Genomic DNA, 24,388 nt, shown 5'->3' with positions numbered 1-24,388 from the left:
TTCCTGTCTCAACGTAAAAAAACACAAAGACAATTTGAATTTGTATATTTTGCTACTCGAGCGCTTGACTTTCATCTAGACAGTTTTGCGACATATTTTCATAACTTTAACACTATTATTTGAGATTCATAAAAGCATGACAATTTCTTTTTTTTTGGCCAGTTGATGAAATATTTATTAACATTCAATATGGAATGAATGAATGAATTCAGAAACAAACATGTTAACCCTGAGTGCTTGTGTCATAAGGGCAACACACGAGTACAATGTGGGTCTTTACATTTCCTGTCAGAACGGAGGTGCGTGCATGTGGCTATATATTATGTCTGACTGTTGCATCATTGCAGCTCCTGAATTGTTTGCAATTTATAAGACGTTTCTAGAAATGTAGTTTCAAAAAGAATTTTGGAGCTCTCTTAACAAACAACGTACAATTGAGGCACCAACATGGCGACGACCCTTATAGCACTGTTTTCACTGACCTTGCCCTGTCTCGGGTTCGAATCCCGGTAGGTGCAAACATTAATAATATGATGGAAATGTAATGTTTAAGTGTGTTTATATTTTTAAATATAATATCACTGTGCTTCACCTAAAGTACGTATTATGCCTAGTTTTGGGCAACATGTAGATACGTCTTCATGGTTTCCTTTGTCGCTAGATAATCAATTAGTTATTTAAATTAAAATTACATGAAAAAAATACAGTTTCAAAGTGGTGTCCAGAAACAATGGCACAATAAACTCCTTCACAAACCATAAACTTACAAAACTATTTTAACCAAATTTTAAACCATAACACGCACCCAATAGAGCACCAGGTGTCAGCATTTCCCTCAGACTTCTCCACTGAGTTTCTGTATGCGATAAACGCGTCATGGACTTTCCCCTGGGCGGCGAAGCACCTTCCGAGGAGGTACAAGCCGGCGCCGGACTCTGGCTCCGCAGCCACGGCGCGTTGGAGACACCAGACGGCTGCACGAGCCCTGCCGGCAGACTCACCCAGGGACGCACAGCGGTGGTACAGCCAGCCTATGGAAGATATATACATCATTACTATTGCACACGACAAACATACACGTACACAGGATTCAGTAAGGATATTGAAATAAAATAAATACCACGAATGAATGAAAACACTTCATCGCACTACAAAAATATGTTAAAATTTGGACATTAAAAGTTATCGTAGCACAATTAGGCGACCGTATTGCTATTCAGCGATCTCTACCAGGCAACCTGAGGGTGAAGGATATTATATTTATAACTGGTAGGGGGGCAATAAAGTAACATACTATAGGATATACATACACACACATTCACATAACACAATACAGTACAGAAGACAAAGAATATGAGTGTTTCAGCGAAATCGAATCGGGAGTCACTTAGGCTATGTCCGAAATTCAGATACGTGATTTCATTTGTGTAACTCACATATGAACCTTATTGCAAAATTTTGAAGACGCTCAAGTTTGTTAAGTAGCTCGTGAGTAAGATTTAAATAACAAGTATCTGCCTTGTCAAGACTACAGGGCAGAAAAGATTGGGCAAGCAACATTTTGGTGGGACAACCGAAGGGTAGGTATATAATTTTACCACGCCATTTGTTCTCATGATGCAAACCAAACTATTTATATATATTGTAAAAATACGTCTCAATTGAGGCATAGCGATAAATATACATATAAATACAAAGGGTTATGTACGTTCCGGACTCAGTTCCAGACTCATTGAACAAGCGCATCCCCATATTGAACGGTGGTACCATATTTCGTTGTGATTACAATGAAGATATATCGCCGTGTGGCCCCTCAATATTTGCACGAACATTCGAGAACTTGCGACGAGAATTAAATCTAGTGGAGACGACATGCACATGAAACGATCACACGACCCACGACATTACTTGTAAATGTAACCTTTGATACGCTTTAATGTAAAAACTGTATAAATAGATCATATGCAAGGTCAGTCGAGTGACCACAAGGCACAAACGTGACCCAATCAATAAAGCAAATGATAATATATGCGCTTTTCATCTAGTTTTGTTTTACAAGGCCTTAGGACGGGCAATGAATGCCGGAGAAAGTCTCTCTTCTCTATCATTCCATAGATTTACATGACCAATATGACGACGAACACTAGACTACCGTGACTGCAAGGGACCTTGGGTTCTCTTTGATTGTCTGTAGAACAAACATTTGTATCATGATATGTATGTTTGTTTAGGGTTGGATGTTTATATAATTAATACTGATAAGTTAGATAGATAGTTTGAAACTAGATAGTTTTTGCAAAAGTTAATCAACGTATTATTTTGTAGAGGAACGCCAGTTTATGTCGGCTCCAGCCGATTTATTGCTCCAAGATTGAGAATCATCGCGTGACTCGAATCTTCGTATGCATACGTTAAACGCTCGGCTATCTTGTAATTGAGCAACACATCGTTTCTAAACCTTTGTGAAAGTTGTACTAAAAGCTTTTAAAGTATGAACGGCTCTCAAATTCTTTTTGATATGTCATTTGTTGCATTTTTTCGAGCTTTGTACGATTAATTAAGTATAAAGAAACTTTCGACAGAATATGCCTATATCATATACTATATAGTACCGCATGCTGAGAAATGTTTGAAGACGTAGGCTGTAATTATTAGAGTATTTAATGAAAATATCAAATTGAGAGTGATATAAGTGAAAACGATTGGGTTGAAAAGCTAAAAATTTATCTGTTGTGTAATGTAAACGGTTAAATACCTATGTTTCTGTGGATTTATTGATGAACTGTGCGTAACTAGGATATAAGTACTTTGTAACCAAGGTTAAAACAAATGTAATAAAAATATTCAACTCATAAAATCAAAGCAATTTCCCAGTATTTATGTTAATAAGATATGTTTTCAACGAGAGCATTAGCACTCCATTCAATATTACCTTATAGGGATGTGTGTGAGTGAAATTTAAACTTCATGTCATATTACATATTATTGTATATTTATAACTAGCTGTTAGAACGTATCTAGGACAAAGCAATTAGTTTATTTTTCTAAAATAAAATAATTTTTCTAATAAAAACGTAGCTTCAGTTACATCAGCTTCGTGCCAATAAAAGTCCCGTCAAAATCAAAGCTATTTCAGATATTAGCCGGAACAAACAGACAGATAAAAATTGTAAAAAAAAAATTGTGTATTTATATTCATATACATGTAATAAAAAACGGTTATTTCAATATTACAAACAGACACTCAAATTTTATCTATATGTATAGATAACTCTTCGTCACGGAATACTGTACGTGCTTTGGTAGGCGTCTCATCAAACCTTTTAGGTAAAGGTACATCCCTATAGCCCTTTTTCGTCTTCTCACCAAATACCTCAGACTACGTCCATATTACATTCCATCAAACTTTGGTTAGATAGTTAACAGTGACATGACAGACAGTTTCACATTGTTCCACAATTGACTGTTAGCACGATCTACTTTCGACCACATTAAGAAACGGGGCCGCCAACCCTTCGATTACGTATCAATCGAGACAGATGTTCGTAACTATAATTCCCGGTCGATGATATAATGTTGACGACGACATGAACCAGTTAGCAAAGCATGCATCATGATGTATACTGAATCACATTGTACCATAACTGGTATACCCCGTCCACCCGCTATGTAGGGGTGGATGGCCTACCACGGTTTGTTTATTTCTATTATGCTCCATGATGGCTTGATTGATTGCGGAATTCGCAATCGAATGCCTCGAGATTAAAAGACCCAGTCGTCGAGGCACTAATAGGAGTAATGCTAAAGAGCGCCGGCATTGAATCCACAGCCACTGTTATTAGTACCACTAGGCCACGGGGCTCGTTTGTCATCGTACAATTAGCGATACCTACATGGCAAGTGCCGTGCTCGACGATCGCTTCACATTACGCTGTCGACTTTCCCACGACATTCTCGCAATCCGACATTCTTTTGACATGATAACTACCTTGCACCACTAACAAATGCAATATTACTTGATTGCATCCGTGTTACAATACTAGATTGATACATCTTGAAGATGGAGAAAAATTGTGGGGGGATAACTTACACCTTTTATTTATAATAGTAGGGGCGAACCGACAAGAGTCATATGATGGGAAGTGGTGAGATATTCTCAAAACCAGGGGTCAACCAATACATATATATAATCAATAATGGAGAAGAAAACAATAATCATTAATTTTGAGTAGTATTAGTGATGTCGTACATACAGACGTTCTGTTCAAAACGTAAACTTCTTCAATCTTTTTCTCTGTCATTTAAAAACAGATTTTGAAATGTTGTCAGGGGTTTGGTAGTTTTTATCAACTTTTTTAACCCATTGCGTAAATATAATATCAATAACAATACAATAAAACGTCTCCATCACCGTTGTCAACTAGAAATTAATATTATCGACTGTTTATTCAATATAATATTACTGAAATAATCGAAACTTAATGTTATCGATTGCTTGTTCCAGATCCCAATCGTATTTTGGCAATAGCAAACATGGCGACAAAATAAATGATCGAGACAACTACTTTTATTTCAGTCAGATTTTATCCAGAGAAATTGTTATTTCGTAATATTGAAAAAAAGAATGAATGACTGTTTTCATACACTTTTGACACAACTAAGATTTTAACAATATCATCTATATATAGGGCAATATTTGTAAAAGACAATCATTACAATAATTATTTCCATTTTCCCTGCTCTTGTAATGTAAAAATGTTACAATACAACAGTAAAATTGTGCGATACAAGTCTGATACAATTATTCAGAAAAAAATAAAAAAAAATAGGGGACACGAATAGTTTTAGAAAGTACATGTGTACAAACTGAAACAATTATTAAAAATTCTTACCTAACTGACGGCACACATCCGCTTTGAGGGTCGACGAGAGCTGCGGCTCCTTGAGCAGCCGCTCGTACGCGTCCCTGGCCGTCTTCTTCAAGCCGCGGGCCTCCAGCAGGTGAGCGGCGTGGAAGCTGAGCTCCAGCCGCGTGAAGGTGGCGTCCTGGTGCGGAGCCAGGCGTGCCCTGCGCAGGTGCGCGGCGGCCGCGGTCCAGTGGCGCCGCGCCTTGAACATGAGCGCCAGGCGCGCGTGGGCGTCGGCCGCGCGGGAGAACCCCGGAGCCACGTACAGCGCCATCAGCAGCGCCTTCGTCGCCCTGGGGCACAACACCCGCCACCCTTCGTAACTTGACGTGCAGCACTTGCACTGCTACATGTTGATGACCCTCATAGCCCAGTAAGTAGCCCTGACTAATGATAACTAGCATCTCGAGTTTCGAGTCCCGGTAGATGCAAACGTTTTTATGATGAATAGGAATGTTGTGACGTAGTCATCCACGTGAGTTCAAGAAAATATCGTCTTGCAACCACAGTACAGACTGAGGATAATCTATGACGCTTCCTGGTCGACACAACGAACTCCAAGCATTTCCAGCATTCTTACAATAGGGAGTGGTTATCACTTACGACCAGGTGACCTGTTTACATACAAAAACTGATAAATACTTAACGTAACAAGCATCTGACTCAAATTTAAACGATAGTAAACAAAACAAATGCGATAAAAAAATGCCATTCAACATAACTGAATGAGTACATTATCAAGGCTCAAGGAGAAAGAGATAAATGGACGTTGACCCACAAAACCTAGGTCGAGGCTACATACGAATGATCAAATAAATGCCTACCGCGCGTGTATTCGAAAACTACGAAATACATAATAATACACAAAGCGAAAAGAAAATATCGGCACTTTTTGTTGTGCGATAAAATCTACAAAGAAAAAGGACAATGGTTTCGAAAGTTGGAGCATCGTACTTGTGACATTCTGCCTTTGGTCGCCCTTGCAGGTCGGACTAAAAGTTAAAAGTACATTGCTACTTAGAAATTACAACGTCAATAACGCCATAAAACAAACGAGCCCGTTCAATATTTTGCTTTGTTTACGCAACGCATTCATCGACATTTCTTTTAAAAGTTTTTACGTAAGTCGTCTTTGATGGGACCTCGCTATGTATTCACTATTTGAGCTATTGATTTTTAGAATCCCTTTTGTATATAACTATGGAAGATTGTTGAAAAAAAGGAAGGTAACATTACAATAGGGGTTAGGTTGTATTGTTATCTCGTAGATCAGGTAGAAGAGAACGTGGACCTATTCCTGCTTTCTAGAGTAATTCGTTAACATTCGTTATTTGGTTAAGCGATCTTACTTAATTATAAAATCATTACTGCGACCATTTATGTAATATTATAAAAGCATTTTTAATAATATTAACAACATAAAATATCTAGAATAGAATATCTAAAATATTCTAAATCACTAAGCCAACGCCGACGTCTATTTGGGAAAATCAAGATCAGTCCAGCTCGAACGGTACAAACAACCGAAACACAGGAACTTTATATATACACACATAATTAGTTAAAATTACTATAGCATTAAAAGGCTTTCTTAAAAAAATGAATAAGCTGGCTGAGTTTGATGCGCCCGTTTTTCGGATTTTCGAATGGGTGGTAGTTTTTGAGGTTTAGTGTTTTGTATGTTGAATAAAAATATTTGAATTTGAATTATTGATTCAATAGCGAATGAGAAGTATCTGGTAAGTTGATATCTGATAATTTGAGGTGTCTGTCACCGTCGGTGTGAGCGCATCACCGCTCACCGGCGCGGGTCGATGACCTGCTGAGAGTGCTCGTCGTACGGTGTACCACGGGCCACGGCCACGAAGCGCGGAGCTCGTTCGTACAATCGATCGGCCAATGCAGATGCAACACAACGTCTAGACGCCGCAGGCCGCAGCCGAGCGCGCACCCGAAACCGACGCATTCGAGTGTAACTTTATTTAGATGACCTCGACTGACATTAACATACCGAAACAAAGGAGCGAGACAGGTGGCTGACGCCCTATACATCTACATATTGGGCCCATACTAGGAACTTAAATCATTCTTACCACATAATATACAAAATAATGCCAAAGTTTATTTACGTCCAAATGGTCTATTAAAGTTCATTACATAATTAAAAATTGTACCTTGGTAAGTTCCACGTTCCAAACCGGTAAATGTAAGGAAGCCACAGTAAAACAAGAACAATGCAACTTTCCTAATTGAAACGCTGCTTACGTAAGATTTCATAAGTTTTGCGAGTTAAATATAAATATTTTTTCTTTGTTTTTAAGAAACAAAACTTATTTGCAACAGTTTACGTAAATGCCTTGAAATTTCCACATAAGACTGCTATTTTAGAATCAAATAAATAACAGTATAATAACTAATATATGCTCTATAAAATACTAAAAAATTAATCCCATACTATGCTGCTCTCAATCATAAGTACTGTATTTGTCTACAATGATTAGGTATGCCATTTAATCTATCGATATATAACAAATGAAGCATTAAAGCTAACGCCTCAATAACAGCTCTTCAATGTTCATCCACCTGACTTCCCATTGTAAATAAGACTAGAATCTGAACCGTATACCAAGTAATAGATCTATCAAAACATATTATATTCATTGTTGATTAAGAAATGACAACGAATAAATTTTTAACAAAAAAACAACCGCCTTCAAAAACAATAGATACAATGTGCCCTAAAAAGTATAAAAATAATTGCGTTTTTTATACAACCTAAATTATTAATCTTATTCTAGTTACGATTATTGTTATTTTTGGATACGGTGTCCTTCGGCCGCAACCCGCTCTCGCCTCCTCACGACTCAAGCACATCTCACCTATCTATACTAATATTATAAAGCTGCAGTGTTTGTTTGTTTGTTTGAACGCGCTAATCTCTGGTACTACTGGTCCGATTTGAATGATTCTTTCAGTGTTGGGTAGTCCATTTATCCCGAGGAAGGCTATAGGCTATGTTTTTTTTTCAAAATTAGGGATCCGTAATAAAATTGCTATTTTGTAACACAAGGTGTCAAATCGAAAACCTATTTTTGCGTGCGCTGCAAAAACTATTGACAATAGAACAAAATGATGTACAGGCTATAATATAGGCAATATTTTATTACTTATAAAACTATCGCGTGAATTATACTTTATATGGCAAAACAACGTTTGCCGGGTCAGCTAGTCTTGGATAACACCGACTCCAAAAATTACAATATTCGCAACTAGAATAAGATTAATAATTTAGATTGTATAAAAATACGAAATTATTTTTATACTTTTTAGTGCACATTATATCTATTGTTTTGGAATGTTTATGAAGGCGGTTGTTTTTTTTTTGTTAATTTTTATTTTATTTTATTTTATACTTTTTCGTGCACATTATATCTATTGTTTTGGAATGTTTATGAAGGCGGTTGTTTTTTTTTTGTTAATTTTTATTTTATTTTATGATTTTTAGTGAATTTGAAGAACACTAACTAACAATTTTTGTAAATATGCTAAATTTTTCAATGCAGCAATGAACGTAAGTACTTTGCAATTAGATTACAGACAGTGTTCCGGTACTTTGTCATGGATTCCGGTATCAGAACTCTCACCAAACTATCTTTGAAGTATATGCTTTTCAATTAAAATAGAATCATCGAAATCGGTTGGCGCGTTATTGAGTTATTCGTAAATTTATCATCCACTTTGCTATACGTATGTATAGCAAAATTTAAGACTTTTATGGTTTTCTCATGGATTCCACAGTCAGATCTGGACCAAATTACAATGGGACCATTCGGGAAGCACCAGGTTCCAATTAAAAAAGAATTATCAAAATCGGTTCACACAGTCGAAAGTTTTGAGGTAGCAGACATAAAAAAAAATAACGACGAATTGAGAACCTCCTCCTTTTTTGAAGTCGGTTAAAAATAAATTAAAACACGATAGAAAATTAAACAAAGAACGCTATTCTGTATTTCACTACGTCTGCCAAGAACATTCGCATAATAATAACTCAAGACTTAGAACGTTATTATCCTTCGACGCTAAATAATTTTGAAGTCGATAGAATATTAAATGTTATTTCGCTGTTCTCACAAACTCAAGGCCCGAATTATAATACCCCTAAGCATTATCCTACCCCTGTAGCGGATTACTTTTGTTATTGCCAAAATATGTAAATTTGTTAAATATTTATTCCGATTCCATTCAAGTCTCTTATTTATCGCGAACATAATTTATCTAACATCGAGCGAGATGAGTGTCTGGAAAAAAACGACTAGAACATTCGAATGCGTGTATTTTGCTCCGGGCAAGGGACCGAAATTCTCTCGGCTACCTGCTAAACTCAAACGAGAGCCTTTGTAATCGGCGAATTCAGGTAAGGCTCACAATAAACCAGGTGTACTACACGGTATAACGAATGGACAGACGATAAACATAAAAAACATACTAGTTTTCACATTTGAAAGCAAATAATCAACAAATCTTTGTTATTGTTCGCCTGAATAAACACGAATGTGAACATTTTCATTTCGAAGTGAAGCGCAGAGTTCGTACTGTAGCGTTGTTGCGTTGAGGTGTTGCTGGGGGGTAGAGAAGAGTGTGGGGAGGAAGTATGGCCGGCAAGAGATCTGCGTGACCCAGTTGTGCGCACGATGGTGGCTCAAGGACGGATCGACCGCTATTTATAGAGGTCATTAATCATTCGTCATACCACCGCACTCGCTTTGCATAACCGAAGCAAGACGGCGCGACGCTCGCTATAAGCAAGGTGCTGCCCCACATTTGATTTGCCCGACGGCATAATTAACGTAATTTCTCACGACAACAGTAACCAAAGGGGACAAAGTTGTTTTAATAACCTATTTCCCTATAAACGTCTCCTTTGTATTACAGTTATGTAAAGTACTTTACTTTAAATGGAAATCGGAGATCTACGTAGGAATTGTCAATTCGAATAGCTTCACACGATTGATTCACAATGAGCGAATGGCGCGTGATGCAACGACGATACATGCACAACGCTAGTATCTACTACCAAGTACCTACATTACATTGCAATTATTCACCCGAGTACATTACATCAAGGCCTTGCTGCCACGGCAACTGTATGTACCTCGAACTGCATTTACAGTTTACGTTCACTCGCTGCATATTGTTGCGTTCCACTTCTAATAATATTCATCGAGTATTTGTAAATTGTTAGGCACTGAATCGCAAAAGAAACGCTTTATCCCCAAATATATTTGCATGATAATAACAGAGGCTCGACAACATGTAAACATTCTAGTATTAAACATTGCCCTTGAACCATTTCCGCGATGGATTTACAGCAGCAATTTTCACTTTTATCCGGCGCTCGTCGACGTACAAATATGTGAATTGAATCGTTGAGTACAGCATTTTATTGATTTTCATTCGTGTATATGAATAGAGCGATACGCGGTACAGTACTTGCACAAATAGATAATGAACAAGGCTTGTTGGTTGGTCCGTTCCGTCCGCACCGCGTCATACTCGTTGACCCACTTCCAAACGTTAGATAACTAGCATTTCATACTTGCTAACCTATTTACGGCCACTTTATGTACAACGTGTATTTTGGATTATGAGTGAACTATTTCTTTGGCTAGTTTGGATTTACCCTGACCCGTATAATTTGAAATACTTGCTAAAGTTGGCGTATCTGCGATAATAATTCTATTTGTCGTTTGAATTGAAAACGAGGATTGAGGATTAATACTTTTGACCTATAATAAGAGAACTGTTTTACGAAAACTTTACGTAGTTTCTATTTAGTAAGATGTGATGGAAACTCTAAAACATATTATTATTTAAATGTTTCTATTGCCGTATATCAGCATCCATATCCACACAGACGAATCACAATTATTTTAAATATGATGTCAGTAAATTGTGCCAAAAACCATGTGTCCACAGCAAATACCACCTCCGAAACAACAAATGGCGCTACACTTTATAATGACAACTATGACAAATACTATCTTGACTCATTTACGGCCGTTTTGAATAACGTATCTACGGATACATTGCTATCACCGTTTAATGACAAGATCTTATCTATCCATAGTTATATCCAATTATTAGTTATAGTCCAATGCTATCTATCGAAAGGTTATTAAAATGTAAGTAAGCGTAAAAGGATAGATTTGTCTACCTCTAGTAAGTTAAACTAAGGATATATAGGTTATTGAAAACGGCCGGTAATCTACAGCCCCCCTGAAAACGAGATCTCGAAAGGTCTTGTTAACTTAAATACATGTAAAAACACAGTTACAATTAATTACACGCGTTTTAATCCTTTAAAAAGTGTTTTATTTAAATATATCATCGTCATCTAACATGAATATTGAAAACTGTCTATACAATAAATAATAAGAGTTGTCAACCCATATCCCGAGACGAGACGTGAATGTAAGGTAAGTACCTGACCTAAACAAAGGGTATGACAAAAATCTAAGATTAAGCTGAAGGTTATAGATGTAAAAGAGAAAAATGGCAAAATCTGAATTGTTACTACATTTCGAAGTAAGGAAACAAAATAGATGGATAATTATCTATTTTGGTTCCACTGTTCGAGGTGGATACCTGAGCGAAGCACGTAAGAGGCCATCTTTACGGTACCTCAGGCACGGCTAGGTTTACTCTACGATTAGTAAAGCAAACAATACGGAGCGTTAAAGTTCCGGAGCATTCAGGTTTTAGCAGCGGTTTCAAATGTATCAAGAAACTAGCGCCTTATTTGGTCGTCGACAAGCTTGAAGCGACAAGCGTGGAACGTACACAATGCTAATTTAAGTCACAAGTATCTACAAGCTAAATATGTACACTATTATTATAACATTGGATTGGTATAGAAAAAAAAAATGGAAAACTGATATTACGTATATACAGTATCAGTTGACCTGAAATGATTAAATGAGAATGAATTATTGAAATCAATGCGTTCAGCGGAGTGATTTTATTATGATGGGGGCTATCAACATACGTACTTGGTTGCGAGTCTAATACAATGCGTGCCGTCTTTTAAGGTCGGCAACTTTCCTATCTTCCCTTCGGTGTTGCAAGAAAGCTAAAGCGTTCAATAAGCATGAGCTACACCACGAACGAATATAAAGTTCAAAACTTCAGCAACAAAGAAATATGAAAATGATATCTTTAGGGTGTATTTAGATGACGTATAGAAATTTGTATTCTTCGTATAAAGCAAACCTCGATATGTAAGTTGTTATAATAATACATAGATGGTTGGCAATGCATAGAAGCGAGGTCGAGTAATGAGGAAGTGTGCTCAATAGGTAGTGCAACTACGTTCAGTGCCAGCAGCCCAGCACTAACACTCAAGAGCGATGCGCTTATAAACAGTTTCACCGCGCCTTTACCACTTAACAGGTTTCTAGAAATGTCTTACTCACGATCGAAACAACAGATTATAACATACAGAACTGGTCCGTCTACTATCATAACTGGGAAATGTATTTTTGATGTTTTCCCTTTTTTATATCTTATGCTCGATAATTACTATACATAGTAATTACAATTATCGTAAGACATTGCAATGTTTTGTGTATTTATGTTAAATATTTAATTCACTTTAAAATGTTAAAAGTTTACAAAAGTTATGCAAAACGGTGTCCCCTTAAGCGTTCAACATTGAACGCCATTATTACATTACAAAATAGAGTGCCCTTGACGACTTCCCTAGTCGTATACGCGGTGCACAAGTGCCCTAACAAGTCCAATACTTATTTACATGCAGTGAAATTAAAAACTATACCCCATCCGAACGTTGCTATTTGCAAGGGTTCAACCCTTTGTGAAAACTTATAGGAGGCATCAACGCCAGAGATTGTGCGTCGAACAATGAGGGCATTGCTACGTATTATTGGGTTGAGTCGCTTAGGGCTTACATCGTAGGGCCGTGGGACGAGAAGTAATAGTTCAGCGGTGACGAAACGCCGTGTCGCAACTCGCAAGCAACAACGTGATCAAAACCGAGCCCTTCTATTCGTATCGCCGAGTTTTCGTGGTCACAGGCCGCCTTGCCGCTTTCTAACGCACAACATTACATTGCACACTTCTCTAATATTTACTTTGTATCTTACGCATAATAATTTCTAGTACGGTTTGTTCATGGAGGGCAACTGAGCAAGCCAGTTATATTGGCCGCCCATGGTTTCATGCAACACACACTTTCCTAAAAGTTTTTTACGGTAGTAATGTCAAGCGAACATATCAAAAATCTATACGATTTGCGGAATGTTACGGAAAATTATTAGTTACTTAACACAAATATTTTAAAACTGTGTTCCAATAGTATCAATGACATTCTATGTATATTTTTACACGTTGTTAGAGAATCGAATGGAAAAATTTCCTAGATGGTGCGGATAATACTTTCAAACACAATAATTGTAACGTTAAATTATGAAGGCGAACCGACACAAATTCCCCAACCTGTGTAATATCAGCAGCAGACGTAATACTCTATTTGTTTACTCGTACTATTCGCTTCTATTATCAACAATTCACGCGGAGCACAATGTTGATAAGTGAGTTTACACCTTCGCAAATACTATCCCGCCAGTTTGTTTATCTTGTTTCTAAGCTGAAAATATACTTTAAAGAACTACCGAATTATTTGAATCCGATACTATAATCGCTGCTTGATTTATGTGTGTTAAGATTTCAAAAGTGTGTTTAAATATTTATTTATTACTGTGTCAGAGGGCAGTTCTTAAGATACGTTAAAATTTGCAGTTGTTAGCTATTATATCGTCAAGACTAAACCATTCAGAAATTTCAGATTTGGACAGACATCCAACTCATTAAAATTAAGATTCCAACTCCCAAGATTATGCATTATTTTCCCGTCTTGCGAAACAAACGAATGTAGATGGACTAATCAAATCTATAAGCATTCGGTAACTTGTTACGGAACCATAATGTAGTGATTCAAAAGATTTTGCTCCTGTGCCAGGTTCCTCGATAGTGGCAAGCGAATAGTGACGACACAAATACGGCCCGACATCGAACTCAATCCATGTAAATTCTTCCTGTAGGCCTATCTGTATCTAACGAATGTGGGAATGTTGCTTACGAACTAATCTTTGACTATACTTCTAAACTATCTAGCCAAATCAGGTCCCAGTGTTCGACCTTGAGGCGTACCGCGTGACGTATTATGACGCGATTGTGACGCGCCAATTTTTTCGCGGAAATTCCAGCGCGGGCAACGCTCGCAATAAATGAGTGCTAGTCTAATTCTCCAATACTAGATGACGTAATTCCGAGAGTAGACAATGACTCGATACATCCAATAAGGAAGTACGAAATACTAATGTGGATATATTTTAATAATAATAATGTACCTCGACGAGTCGATCACATCAGTCACATGTTGATGATACCAAAGACATAAATATTTCAGAAGAGTACCTACACTCTTTTATTATATATATAATTGCGGGATAATTTATTTAAGATGAAAGGGAGGCACGCAATATGTTAGCAATAAAAGCAGTTTGACATATTATGGAAAGAAAAAAAAGAAAAGATGTTATAGTTATAAGTTGTCTTTTTAAACATTAGAATTAATAAAAGAATTGTGTCAAATAACCACATTTTTTTATATAAGTTCACGCAATATTATTGCTGTATTAACACGAGCGCAAAGAAATATAAAACGAATAGAAACGGCAGCGCTCGTAAAAACTAGGGCAAACTGCTTGACACAGTTGATATCTAGCGGGTGGCAGACCCTACAGATGTGGGCGTTTGTGACTCAACCTAAAAACATTAGCGAAGGGCGAACTATTGCAACATTTGCATGATTATAGTCGGGTATTTCTGAGTTGAATCGTCACAGATACAGATAGCGACCGCAGTGGAAATTTTCATACAATATGTGATGCAGTCGTCTTAATGACACCAAATAACTTATGTGGGTGAGTTGCACTACAAGCTTTAAAAATATTTTGAGACATTTTGTTGGTCGCAACATGGACGACAAGGAAACGTAATTTAGGGTCATTGACAGGGAGGAGACGCTTGCAGCGAATGCATCGAGTTCCGGTGCACTTCGAGGCAGGTATAAATAGCAAACCGTTAGTGTCGACGACCGCGGTCTCACCATCTAACGATATTCCACTGTCCATTCCAACTCTAGCCAAATTGTGTCATATAATTTTCTATGCAAGACCAAATGACACTATATATTAATGATGTTTTGTAAATCAAATTACTATTTACTCCAACAATTTATTAAATAAAACAATGTGATTATTTTGTATTAGGGGTTTGTTTGCCAGAGAATCATTCGAACTTTCAAAACTAATAATAATGATCGCTCGAGCATCGAAGAGCTGAATCGAACCCGCTACTTATGACATGATCGTGGGAATATTGGTACACCAAAGATTGCGCAAGTTTACATCGGTTTTGTGAGGGGCGTCGATATGCGTCTAGACGCTAACAGAGGGCGAAGATTTGGGCCGAGGGGAGGGATATTAAGCTGGCGACAGAGGAAGTGTGTTGCGCGCGCGGCCCCTCTCAAATTCGGTCCTCATTGCGTAGAGGGCCGTGCGTACGTGACGCGCCGGTCACGGAGCAGGGGTGGCCCACACCCCGCCCGTACTGTTGTAGTTCGTAGCTCTGCAGTAAAGCAGAACTGAATCTGAATGTAAGATCGCCTAATATTATAAAATACACTGTCTATGAAATAAGGGCAGACCTAATTCGGTACTGTACTTTAATATTATTAAGAGCAAACATTTGTATTTTGGATGTTTGTATTAAACTACTGGATCGACATTTAAAACTCTTTCACCAATAGAATGATAGGTATATTATCATTGGACACACAAGGCAAAATATATGCTAAACAAGGTGTACACCAAAGAAACTACTCCATTTTTTTTTATCAATTTACAACCTTAGTTCCTTCGTCCCTGGTTAACTTGTCCACCTAATAATTCTTTATAATATTAAGATTGTATAATCTGGGGGTGAGGTCCTGGTGATCTGTAATACAGGGTCAACCTACTTCAGACACCAGCTCCTCACAAAATACTATCTGTTAAAAAAAATGTAACACTACTGTACTGTTTTAGCTTTAAGATCTTTGTGAGGAGAAAATAAATAGATATTATTATTATTATATTATTATAATCTTATGAATGTAACATAAATATTATGTATTCTTTTGATTTATACCTTCCGTCTGTATTATTACCGTCTTTCCATAAATACTAAAAATAAAAGAAAAAACGATTTCGTATAACAAATAACATTTATTACTATTATTTCAAAATTAGGGATCCGTAATAAAATTATACTTTATATGGCAAAACAACGTTTGCCGGGTCAGCTAGTAAATAATATGCGTTCTTACAAGGCCTTCGTAAGATCCAACATATATTGTGTGTTGACGTTGCGACCTTTACACTCATAATAATGAGAGATGGTCCACTACACCCTTCACAATGTTCTGTCCTGACATGACATTCCAATCACCCAGACACGCAAGAAGAGGCACACATTCAAACCACTCGACTAACGGGACAGACAACTCTCCTGTGATTCCTCATGACTTAACAACAGTTTAAACGGGAGCTCTTTTATCCTCTTTATTTAGTCCGGACATATGACTATCTTAAAGAATATCTTTGTATTTACAATGGTATTAGATTCCTTAATCTTAGATAATAATCTGGTTGCCATGGTAACCCATGCACAAAATGTCGTTTTTCGATAGGGACCAGAGTTTGATGGCAATTCAAGATTAACAATCGACGATTTTTATCGATCGATCTAGCGCACACAAAATACGCACCTTTAAAGGATGTATTTGCCACAAATCAAAACGATGTTCCATCTTATAATTACAGTCAGTTACTCTGCGAGTAGACTAGAATTTTTTAGACATTAATTCTTAACACTGGAGATAAAGTATTCTTAGTCTACATTAAGTAATAAAGGTGAATAAGGCGGACATAATATGCAGGTTTGCCATTTTTTCCTAAGCCAGTGCTGTGATACGTGTTCTGAGATACTTGATTCTCGCCAAATTTCATGTTTCTAGGTCAGTGGAAAGTACCCTTTAGGTTTTCATTTATCAGTGTGATATAATCTTAATATATATAAATAACGTGACACGTTGTTTGTCCATGATGGACTCCTAAACTAATGAACGGATTTTAATGGGGATTACTACACGGAGTGCAGTTTGGTCCAACTTGAGAGATAAGATAAATTATTATATTATTAATAATTATTTTTATTTTCAATATTTATTTCGTATGGACATATTTTCTATAAGAGAATTTAGTGACGCACGGTTTGACAGTTCCGCTGTGAAGCAATTTCATTATAACAACAGGGAGAACGAAATAATTCTTGATGTATTGAAATATTATTGGCAAATTCCTAGAAAACAGTATTTTTTTTATTATCTGCAGAACAACGTCTGTCGCGGCAGCTAGTAGTATTATATTTTAGCTACACTTTCTTACTCCATTTATAGGAGTATTTGTTTGAAACTGACAAGATGATATCCCAGGGAAGTAAAAAGGAAAAGAGCTAGAGCGCAGAAAAGATGGGATGATGACATCAGAGAAGTAACAAGTGTGGCAGGAGTAACGAGGGGCAAGAGTGGCTCAACAAAGTCAAGAATGGAAACGATCGAAGGAAGCTTTTGCTGATTGGCAAACATATAAAATACTAGAATAAGTTTTTTTTGTTTGTTTATTTTAGAGTATTGTTAGTAATGTAAGTAGTTAGTTAAGATCTGAATAAAGGCTATAGTATTATGATTATAATTATCTTTTATTAGGTACTTTCAACGTTTCGATACCGATAGATTACGATTCATAATTCTGAGAAAATATCTCCACAGACAGACTGACGGAAACACAAAAGAACGGATTCAGCGATATTAGTATTCGAACTTATGCAGTTGTTATTGTGAGACTGGGGCTGGTACAAAGCCAGACACAGTATCGCACAAAAACATGGACATAACAATGATTTATTTATGAGGATACTGTCAAATCGAATAATCGTGGGAGTTATAAATAGAGCTGTGCAAGGATCAAGGCTGCGGCCATCTGCAATTCGAATGCACTGAAACTGTAGTGCGCACGCGCCGACCGCCTCGTAAATATAACCGGCCCTCGTAAAACTCGCCATTTATGACAACTACTCGGAACATGTTACCAGGACTTTGACACTTTTGTTGTGGCGGACATAGGTTGAGTCTCTTGCTGCAGACAACCGATGAAAACAAGTTAGCTTTATTACTTATGGATGCGTGACAGGCTACGTCTTACACTCGCGATTTGTATGTCACTTTGTGTTAGTGTGCGTGCATTGTTCAAAATAGAGGTTAACAGATAACCTCAAATTATTTCGACGTTTTCACAGCTGTCACAGTCTATCTAGACGTATAGATGATCTCATCCTAAGATGGTATAATAAATGGTTGGCTATATCTGAACGATTGTCAATGGCTGCATAACGTAACAAAAGCCAAAGGCATAATAAGGCTTTAACGTCAAATTGACATTGATTTATACTTAACACACATCTTTGGCTGAATGCGCATACTGTGCAGTGCCAGGTACATTTCGATTTTAACATGTTCTGCGTTTAACGTGACAAAATCTAGTTTAAAACATAGAAAGTGAACGAACTGACACATTTAGCCAACGTACTTACTTATTACTCTATTTCACGTTAAAAACAATTAAAGACAAACTGAAACAGACGGCCATCTTGTCTCTTTATTTATTTAGGATCGGCTCTGTGCACATGAATTATTTGTGTATATTAGCTAAGGACGTACGGAAGACGGCGGTCATTGTGTACGGATATCGCTCAGCCTATTCGATAGCAACATTATTGCAAAAATGTTAACATAATACAATAAAATATACTATTATCATAGATAGTGCGGCATAGCGTGCTACTATGAGTGCGACGATAACAAGCACACGATAAGCTGTTACTACGCGATCAAAATATTGAAGGTTTCATATTGTGTCACAGCTTGATTACGCAATCTATTGACTATTGTATCGCTGGTAACTAGATGGCTACTAAGTACATAACTTAGATCATCAATACGTCTAGATAGACTCTGTCAGCTGTGAAAACGTCGAAACATTTGAGGTTGACAGTTAACCTCTATTTTGAACAATGCACGCACACCAACACAAAGCGACATACAAGTCGCGAGTGTAAGACGTATCTAAAGTAATAAACCTGGCCTGTTTTCATCGGTTGTCTAGCAGCAAAAGTCTATATCTAGACGTATAAATTACTTAAGGTACATAAGGTGTTAGTTTAATTAGAGACTGTGTCATGGATACAGAAGAGCTACAATATGAGAAAAAAAATATAAGCGATATGCCGCCCTGCCCTTCACAATGCGGTGCCGCATCACAACTGCGCCCGTCACTTCGAGTCACAACTCTCTTTGCCCAGTAACTTTACTAGCTACGAGCGTCGCCTTTCAATCCAAAACAAAGTCCCACAGGTTAATAGACAGCGAATTCATTAGATTGTATTGAATTACCTAATTATAATTGAATTAAATGGTGAATGCATTTGGTAAACCAGCGTTTTTAATTCTAAAAAGAATGAAATCAAAACGACCGCATCAGTGTACATATTAAATATCGCCAAGAAAACAATGATCTTACTCGAAACGTGTCTCTAAACAATTAATGGCACAGCATACTGTGATACGACCACAATATATTGCCCCGGCCGTCACCGTGACAGGTGTCGCTAATGAATATAAGTAAAATTCCTTGGGGTGAAATATCATCCCACTCACTTTCATTAGACGTCAACGACAATCTTGATGAAGAAGTGTACAAGATGTTGGACAAAGGAGGTGAGAAGCAGCTGATGGTGGCGACAGGTGCGGCCACAGCCGGCGACCACCTGCTCCCGCCACCGCAAGCTGCTCTGTTATATCGTCATTACCTCACTATTACTACTGCACGAAGCAGCTGATGAGCCCGTTACATAACTCATTGACACTCACCATCCACACTTATAAACACTGTTTCAGAACATCCACTGTGCAATTATTGAAGTTATACTTCGTTAGGCGCGTTATGAAGAAATTATGAGAGTGAAATTTTAAGATGCGCGCGCATCACTATAACACAAAAGTAACAGGGTGATGTATAGGTTCCTAAAATTTTCTGACAATTGCGACTTTCTTTTTTTTCTTTGGTTTCATTATAAGGATAGGCAAAGGGTTCAAGCCCGTATAGCCGTATTCGTTATTTAATAATTAAATGTCTAAGCCATCGTTGCAAGATTTGTACAATATTATTCTGTCTACAATCATAGAATAGCACAAGGAATAAATAATTTTAAAGATTTTTGCTTTGTTCGGCCAAAGAAGTATAACTTCTGGCGTGCATACAAACGTACACACACACACTTTGTGTTTTATAAGGGGGGGCTTACTATAGACATACAATTTTAATTCGTCAATGTGTGCGTTAACTGGTTGTTTTATAATCAACATAATAAGGAGCTAATGCCAGGTGTGGCTGACTGCTTACGACTTATCAATCAAAATTGGTTACAGTAACAACAAATCCCCTTTTATTTTCTTTATTGCAGACGGAGACACCGTTAGAGATATTCGTTTCATTTGCATTCTTTGTTTTTCTATACGCTAGTATATTAATACACTGGATTGTAATGTCAAGGACGAAAAAAATGCAATTATTGGTAAACGTGTGGTTTGTAAATTGTGATTGACAGCGTGACTAATGGAATGGATGGATTGATCATCTAACATCAAGCTCAGCTGAATGATAGACGGTTCACATTAAAATTAGCTGAAGGATTTGCTTCCACGTGCCACCCAGCTGCAGCGTGCAGTGTTTCCAACAAACCTCATATTTTTAAAACGCTCATGAAATTTGTAATTGATTAGATCTACAACAAGCAGATTTTGCAAAAGTTGTTGTCAGATAACTATATCTGCCAATAAATAAACTAAGGTTACTTCATCTACAATGTAATAAAAAATAATATTAACGTAGTTCTTAGGCAATCACTACAATTCAATGAGAATTATAATCTAGAGATTATTTTAATTAATTCGATCCCACATAAGAATTATTATAGAAACGGAAAGACACACCGGGAAGTGTCACTAAATGCCTTTGTATCCTAATAGTCATTAAAAATAAAGATCACTCGAAACAAAAATACGACGATAATAACTATCAAAATTGCGAAATGAATAAAGTTTAATGTCTCGTAAAGAAGGCTGCGAAATAGCTGCGCGATAACAACTCAATTGAATATTACGAACGACTTTTGATACGAAATAGGAAATCATGGCATATTTCTGTGGGATCCCAGGTAACTACCGTTAGCTTGAGGCTAGCGGTGATACTACGACGACCGGTTTTCAACGATATTATATCTGCAATCAGTTACACATGCCAAGCATGTTTAGACGAAGTAAACGAGAAAGCATTTAATTCTCTAGTAATTCTGAACGATAAGCATAAAAAATTAATATTTCAATAATCTATATATACGACGTCACACTCGCTTCTTGGTATCGTAGTTTAATTTAATCATTAAATTATTACAGAATTTAGCAGTAGCTAACTTAATTTAACTAACTTTAATAATTTTGTTATAAAATCTCAGCGAGGACTAATAGTGAGTTAGATACTGCGAATAGTTGAAATATCTATCTTTGCGAATGACAACGCGCGACTGCAGAAAAAAACAAATCGAACTTTCAATGTCATGTGGTTTTCGTTTTAGTGTGATAGTCTAGCATTCCGTGTTAGGGTATCATCAATCTGAAAATTCGTATGATCTTGCCAGTTATCTGCCGGTAAGTTTAAAGTGATATAGGTATGAAGAAATAAAATTGTTTATTTGATTTGGATACCAAAAGTAAACTCAGCGGTATTTTCACTCGATTTTAGGCTAAAAAATTCAATTATGACTTATATGATATGGAACAGGGTTGATTCCTATTTATGGGTTTTGATCTGGAGTGCCGCTGATTATAGATGACTCCACAAAGTGGTACAGCAAGCAGAAAAGTGGCAAACATCATTTAGGCACAACCCCACGTTGTGGTGCGATTAAAATTTCACATTATGCGCATGAAGCCCGGTGGTTAAAACGAGGATCATGCCACCACTATAATCATGAAGTAAATTTTATACGAATTGATCGTCTGATCATCAACAAGCCACACGAATATTTCAATAAATACTTTGTAAAAAAAGCTACTTAATATTCTGTCGCGTAGTATGGATTTCCCGAAGTACTGAATAATAAAACAATACTCATTGTACGTACCTACTACTTACGATCCACCGATCCACGGGACCAATGACGCGCGGGTAAAATTGCGCGAAACTACCGGACGTACGAGTATATGACTCACTTTCCTGTCATGCAATACGTAATCATTATGATACGCTCATCAGTCATCGCGTGAAACGGAACGAAAAAAGTAATCCCCAAGTGATCGCATTCAAACGAGCCCGCCTATAATACTTTCTATTCGAAAGGGCCGGATAGAAAAGTACGGGTACCTGACATATTATGACAATGGAACGGATGTTACCGTTCACGTATACTGCCGTTTGTGGTTTGTATTATTCTTTGGGTTCTTTATTCAACATTTGCTTCGAATCTTATCGCTTAAGGTATACCATTTTGTTGTTCAAATTTTATTTCTAATTTACATTTTCTAGCGAATTTCAAAAAATTGTAAATTTTTGTATCATCTTATGAATGAGGTAATATAATAGTATAACAATACAATACATGATATACCAAATATAATTAAATTATGTACAGTTTGATACTTATGTTATATATTAAACTGATGCTGAAGGGCCAATCGCGATGCTCCTACGTGTCTAGGCGAAGGGAGCGGCGTAGTCGTAGTGTACTTAAATCATTAATGCACGCTAGTCACCACAACACCACCGACCTACATTTTATGCAACGTCCATATCGTTATTTACCTACTTGCAAATGCTTTGCTACAATAATAACGACTAATGAAAGGAAGCTGAAATGTGGGATGATCCGTCGGCTCGCTACCTGCGAAAATACTACAAAAAAACATACTAAACATGGACACAAACAAAAACACGACCTCCGGACGAGAGCAGCCTCGGTACCGTCGAGGTAGGTGTCTGGATTTTGGAAAACAAAACAAAATCGAGATCGTGCGCGAACGCGACGCAGGAATGGGGCGGCAGGTTGAGAGAAAGAGATGCGGCGAAGGGCCGACGTAAACAAACCGCGATCGGGAGCTTCGACCGCGCTTACCATTTCGGGGATCCTCGGGTCCGGGAGCGGCAGATGCGGCGCGCGTAGTGAGAGCGGGAGGTGGTCACGGTCGCCACAAGCACAGTCACACTGGAGTCCGGAGCATTCAGTCTAACGAAATAAAACACTACTCGTCCCGTCCTACACTAGATCGCGGCCCGCGCCGATGCAGTTTACGTCACCGCATCCCGCTACCAACTGACGAGCACGACTGCGGACTGACGGCGGCCGCCAGCGAGCGACGACCTCGCGCTGCAACCAACGTGCAGCGCCCCCCGCCCCCCGGGCCCGCGCCCTACGACCACCTCCCGCCACCCGCGCCCCGCGTCCCCCGGCCCTTGTGATACAATACAACCCGCCGCCCCGCGCCGACATCCGGACATTGGTGTATTGTGTTACGATGTCATAGATTTTTAGTTAGGTGATACACTGACATAAGAAACGCTCATACGTTTGAATAACAATGAATTGTGCTTCTCCAAAATAACAACATTTAAAATTCTACATTAAAAGTTTATTCAATATCATGAAATATGGAAAAATATAAATTTGGAAGATTAGAGAATATAAAAAAAAACTACGTTTAAAAAAACCCGATTTCAAAAACTCTAAAGTATAAAATAACATGATAGAGATTTAATTTAATACACCTCTTATGCAAAAAGTATACCTATAATATTAATAAAATTCTACTATTTGTCATGCTAAGAAGAATCACGTAAATCGGACCATAATTAATATCATCGTAATCGGTGTACATACATAAAAGAAAACTCCTAAAAAAACCGTACACAAACTACAATTACATCATCCACGTAAACAAAAATTTTCATAAAATGAAAACTACTACGTAAAATTATGGGACCAAATGGCATCTACTCCGCATTGAACTATAGAAGAATTACGTATATCGGATCATAAATCTCAGCGGAAACGGTGTACATACATAAAAAAAATACCAATCTAATTGAGACCCTCCTCCTCCTTTTTGAAGTCGGTTAAAAAAATAAGAAAATCATAGAATGTAAGTGACAGACATTTTCAATATTAATAATGCAACATTTTCTTACTAA

General features: G+C 37.4%; 1 protein-coding gene across 2 annotated transcripts in view; it reads right to left on the bottom strand.

Annotated features, from left to right (window-relative positions):
• The window catches only part of LOC126969528 (lysine-specific demethylase 6A), a 64,261-nt gene that overhangs the window by 22,325 nt on the left and 17,548 nt on the right, over positions 1-24,388 (bottom strand). Inside the window, exons 5-6 of one of the 2 annotated variants that reach the window (XM_050815003.1) lie at positions 4,893-5,200; positions 806-1,031 (exon numbers count right to left, since the gene is read on the bottom strand). In XM_050815003.1, the coding sequence (XP_050670960.1) occupies positions 806-1,031; positions 4,893-5,200 (534 nt within the window). Of the gene's footprint in view, positions 1-805; positions 1,032-4,892; positions 5,201-23,315; positions 23,547-24,388 lie in introns of those variants that run through there. The other variant, XM_050815004.1, reaches the window with a different exon arrangement.

Source organism: Leptidea sinapis, chromosome 18 (assembly GCF_905404315.1).
Source record: "Leptidea sinapis chromosome 18, ilLepSina1.1, whole genome shotgun sequence".
NCBI classification, from domain to species: Eukaryota; Metazoa; Arthropoda; class Insecta; order Lepidoptera; family Pieridae; genus Leptidea; species Leptidea sinapis.
This window is presented reverse-complemented; position numbering and strand designations above follow the sequence as displayed.